This window comes from Echinops telfairi, unplaced genomic scaffold (genome assembly GCF_000313985.2).
Source record: "Echinops telfairi isolate 266 unplaced genomic scaffold, ASM31398v2 ScPeMD7_9;HRSCAF=40, whole genome shotgun sequence".
Lineage (NCBI taxonomy): Eukaryota > Metazoa > Chordata > Mammalia > Afrosoricida > Tenrecidae > Echinops > Echinops telfairi.
This window is the reverse complement of record NW_022103906.1, coordinates 77251844-77256155: the sequence shown is the minus strand read 5'-3', so window position 1 is coordinate 77256155 and position 4312 is coordinate 77251844. Positions and strand designations below refer to the sequence as shown.

The 4312-nt window shown below is 34.3% G+C and overlaps 1 protein-coding gene across 1 annotated transcript in view; it reads left to right on the top strand.

The window, feature by feature from the left end:
• Positions 1-4312, top strand: part of ZNF638 (zinc finger protein 638) — an 81972-nt gene that overhangs the window by 17851 nt on the left and 59809 nt on the right. Inside the window, exon 3 of the mRNA XM_045286584.1 lies at positions 3342-3403. Within this exon, the coding sequence (XP_045142519.1) occupies positions 3342-3403 (62 nt within the window). The remainder of the gene's footprint in view (positions 1-3341; positions 3404-4312) is intronic.

The following is a 4312-nucleotide window of genomic DNA, read 5'->3' as shown; positions in this document are numbered from 1 at the left end:
ATCATTCCCTGGGGATCTTTCTACTCCCCTCCCCTGCTGTTCCACTGCACCCCCCCCTCCCCCAGTGCCTTGCCTGAGGGAAAACTTTTTAGAGTAGGTAGAAGATAACAAGTTTTGAATCATGAGTAGCAGCCTTTAGATCAGCCTAGGGAAATAGGGGGGAAGACATTCCAAAAAGGAGCAGCAAAGTACAGAGAGCAAAGAATCTGAGAAATGACTACATTGCATTGCATTAGTGGGTGATTCAAATGAGTGGTGTATGCAATAGAAATAAATATACAGGCTTTGAAAAGCTAGCCTGACTAAGGAGTTTAAACTTGTAATGAGAGGAAGTGAATTATGGTTGGCATGTTGAAAAATAGGTTTTATAGAGGCAAATTTGGCAGAAGTGGGCAGGGTAAATAGAAATAAGGATAGATTAGGATACCTAATTAAGAGGCTGCTATAGTTACTCTAGTGTGACATGGTGAAAGCTGGCATTAATACGGTAACATTAAAATTTGAGAGAAAAAGGATTTCCTGATCATTAGTGCTCATGGTATGGTTTTGATCATCCCCTATTCATAATAACCCCAATGTGACAGAGTAGAACTTCCTTGTAGGTTTTATTGGCTGTAATCTTTATGGAAGCAAATGGTCAGGTCTGTTTTCTGCAGAGCTGTTGATTGGGTTAGAATAGCCAACCTTTTGAGTTCACAATCAAACTCTTAACAGTTATACTACCAGAGCTCTCTTTAAGCTTAGAGAGATTGCCATTTAAACAAAGAAAGAAAGAAAGAAAGAAAACAAAGATCAGTACCACCAACGAAACACTTTTCAACAATCTTAACACCACAACCAGATGGACGACCTAAGTTGTGAATTCTTCATCCTAGATGGCCAAATGATAGGGATTGATGAATGTGGACCTCGATGGTACAAACGACCTTTTTATTTCTGTGATAACGTCTTTGCTGTTTTAAGAGAGCATATGTATGGCATTATGAATGTGTGTCTGTTTACAAATTAACATTTGTAAGATTTTTCCTGCTAAGTGCTATCTGACAAATCTGCCCCCCACCAATCTATATAAGATTATAGCCTGAAGATATACTTTCGAAGGCAACAATAGAAAGTGAAATAAATTTCTTTCCTGAACTGGGACTCAGACTTTAGAGAACGCAGAATACTCAATAACCAGTCCTTGTTTTAGATACTATATCTTTCTGAGCTTTATCATTCTGTTAAAAATAATTGAGTTCAAGGAAATAATGACCCATGTAACAATTATTTTGAGGTAGTTGGGTCTGTGTTATAGGTGCTAGGTATTCTCAGTTTCATTCTGGGTCCATCAAATCTGCAACTCTTGTAACAACTACTTAGAAGATAATTGGCACTTTGTTCTCCCAGTAAGCATTGCTGGTCTTTGGATGCATAGCCAATGGATGTTATTGCTAAAGAACATCTAGAAATTAGGAAGACATTGAGGCATATTTACTCAGTTAAAGCAAGTAATGTCATTGAGAGAAGTGGATCTTTTACTATACAGCATGGGTATTTTGTATGTGTGTGTTGAACCAGAAAGATAATATGCCTAATATAAAGAAGGCATGTATAATACATGTCCAGTATCGTATCTTAATATTTTTCCAAGAAAAGTTGGGAAATCTGGATTTGAGGGTATTTTTAAGTGTTGGATATTTACACAATATTTAGCACAATCAACCTACTTCTTCCCAGTGTGTATATTTGATGTAAACAATATCCAATTAATAAAAGATTGAGGTTAACATTTATAAGGAATCTTCACTGCCAATCCCTTTCTATTTGTGTAACTACATATGTGCAAACATCTCAGTCTGGTGGAGCTGTTGTGTAAAGCGTTGGACTACTAACTGCAAGTCATCTGTTCAAACACACCTGCCACTACAAGAAAGAAAGAAGAGGCTCTGCTCCTGTAAAGACATGCAGTTTCAGAAACCCTGTATAGGTCACTATGAGTCCGAATCAACTTGATGGTAGTGGGTTGGGTTATTTTCATGGCTAATGGAATAGTTTGGGGTTTGTTCATAATTTGCTGAATACTGCAAGTAGCCTGCGCCTTTTTGAAGATTATGCTTGCTAAAAAACTACAAAATTGGTGTTCACTGTAGCAGTGATAAAAATGAACATTTGAAATGGGTATGAATAACATTTTTCTCAAAAAATTTAAAATACAGGAATATATAGTTATTTTTTCTACCTATCCAATTACTTCAACAAAATACGTTGAGTAGTTGACACGTTTCTTTGAGCTAACTTTTGGGACTTTGAAATCTATATAGGCAGTCCCAAGGTTATAAATTAATTCTGTTCCTAAGTCTGCCAATAAGTTGAATTTGTAGGCAAATTGGAAAAGTTAGGTACAATATGTATCTGATGTCAGCAGTCAAATACATCATAGTATATAGTAATGATATAAACCTTCTTTGCATAAAAAAATGGAAACAATTTGAGCTACACTAAAACATCTTTAACATAATATAGTGATAATAATTTGATGCTCTTTGCAAAGTAGTGCCTTTTGTTATTACAAACCACTGAATATGCCTTAATTTTTAATATAGGCTACATGATTATAGGTTCATAATTAAGCTGGATGTTCATAACCTATGGATATATCTACTGGTTTCTCCCTTCCTCCAAATCAGATCTGTCTTTCAGGAGTTATATCTGAGTACTGATGGTAATTTTAAGGAAAATTTGCTTGTAGCATGTGAGAAACCATTTTGTTAATTGTGAAGCTTTATTTGTAAATGGTGTTACTTGTTCTTAAAATCTTTACTTAGAAAACAAACTAGATTTGATCAGCTAGAGTGTCATAATATTTTTTTTACTAACTATTGTTTGCCTGGATAGTATTAGAATGTTATTAGCTGAAGAGTTAGAGTTTGTATTTTATTAGAATTGATATTATTAGTTTGAACTCTAAAGGTATTGAAACCTTGTGTTTTAAAGATCCCATTTCTCACATGGCGTTTGTTTATAAAATTTTCGGTGTTCTCTGAAATGTTGATTTAATGTTCACAATAGCTTATTTTTCTGTTCCATTAGTATTTTTCCAAGTTTAAATGTATGAAGGGCTTCAATAAGTTTGTGGGGAAAGTCCATTATTTTTTAATTCCATTTGCCCATGGAATTTTTAAAGCTTCCCTTATATTTGATTTTAAAAAGAACATATATATGATTTAAGTATTTTTCAATGCTAAAATAGTTAAAGTGAGCTCACTGAGTTATGGTATTGTGCATTTATTTGTTTAACAGCCTAATTCATTAATCAACATGAAGAATATTCTAATTTCAGTATTTTTCTCTTTCAATAGGATTGGATTCAGCATCAAAATACATCAACTCATATTGAGAGCTGCCGACAATTACATCAACAGTAAGAATAAGCCTCCCTCCCCCACTTCTTTTTTAATAGATGGCACATTTACAAGATAATGTTTAGATGTTTATAGTTTCTAACTTATAGCAACCCTATGCACAGCAGAATGAACACTGCCTAGTCCTGCGCCATCCTCACAGTTGTTCTTAAGTTTGAGCCCATTGGTGTAGCTACTGTGTCAATCAGTCCACCTCCTTGAGAGCCTTCCTCTATTTTGCTGCCGTCTACTTTGGAGAACAATATTTTCTAGAAAGTCAATGCCTGTCGAAAATACCAATTTGGTAAGCATATATGTAACATTTTTTCCAAGGGGGAGTATGAAATAAGGTCACCAGAATGATAACCACATGTTCTTGAGCAAATGGAATTATGGCAGCTGTTGTAGCTTTTCATTTTGTTCCTTTTTTTTAAATTGTAAATGTAAATTTAATAATTACTACAAAGTTTTTTAAAATTACATACAATCTAACATCATAATGCAATCTTGATAGCTAAGAATAAATCATGTGAAACCTGTAGCATTTTATTTTTTTAAAAAATGAACAGTTTCAGAACATCTAAATCTAATTTTTCCAAAAAACAGCACAAAGTACAGTGTAAAGCACCACCTCATTGAACACAAACTTTTGTTTTGTAATGCACTGCATCAGCGTTTTGCATACACCTTGTTGCAAAGGATTTTAAAATTGCATCCTATTTAAATAAAAAAACAAACAATACAAAACGTTGAGAACTGAAATCGCTATAATTCCAACAAAACAAAACTTGTGTATATATGCAACACATTAGCAGTCTTAATTGTACCAAAAGAAAATTGGGAGATCTGGCTGGCCCAGAGGATGTACATTGGTACAGATAGCAACTGGAAACACAGGGGATTCAGGACAGATGACTCCTTCAGGACCA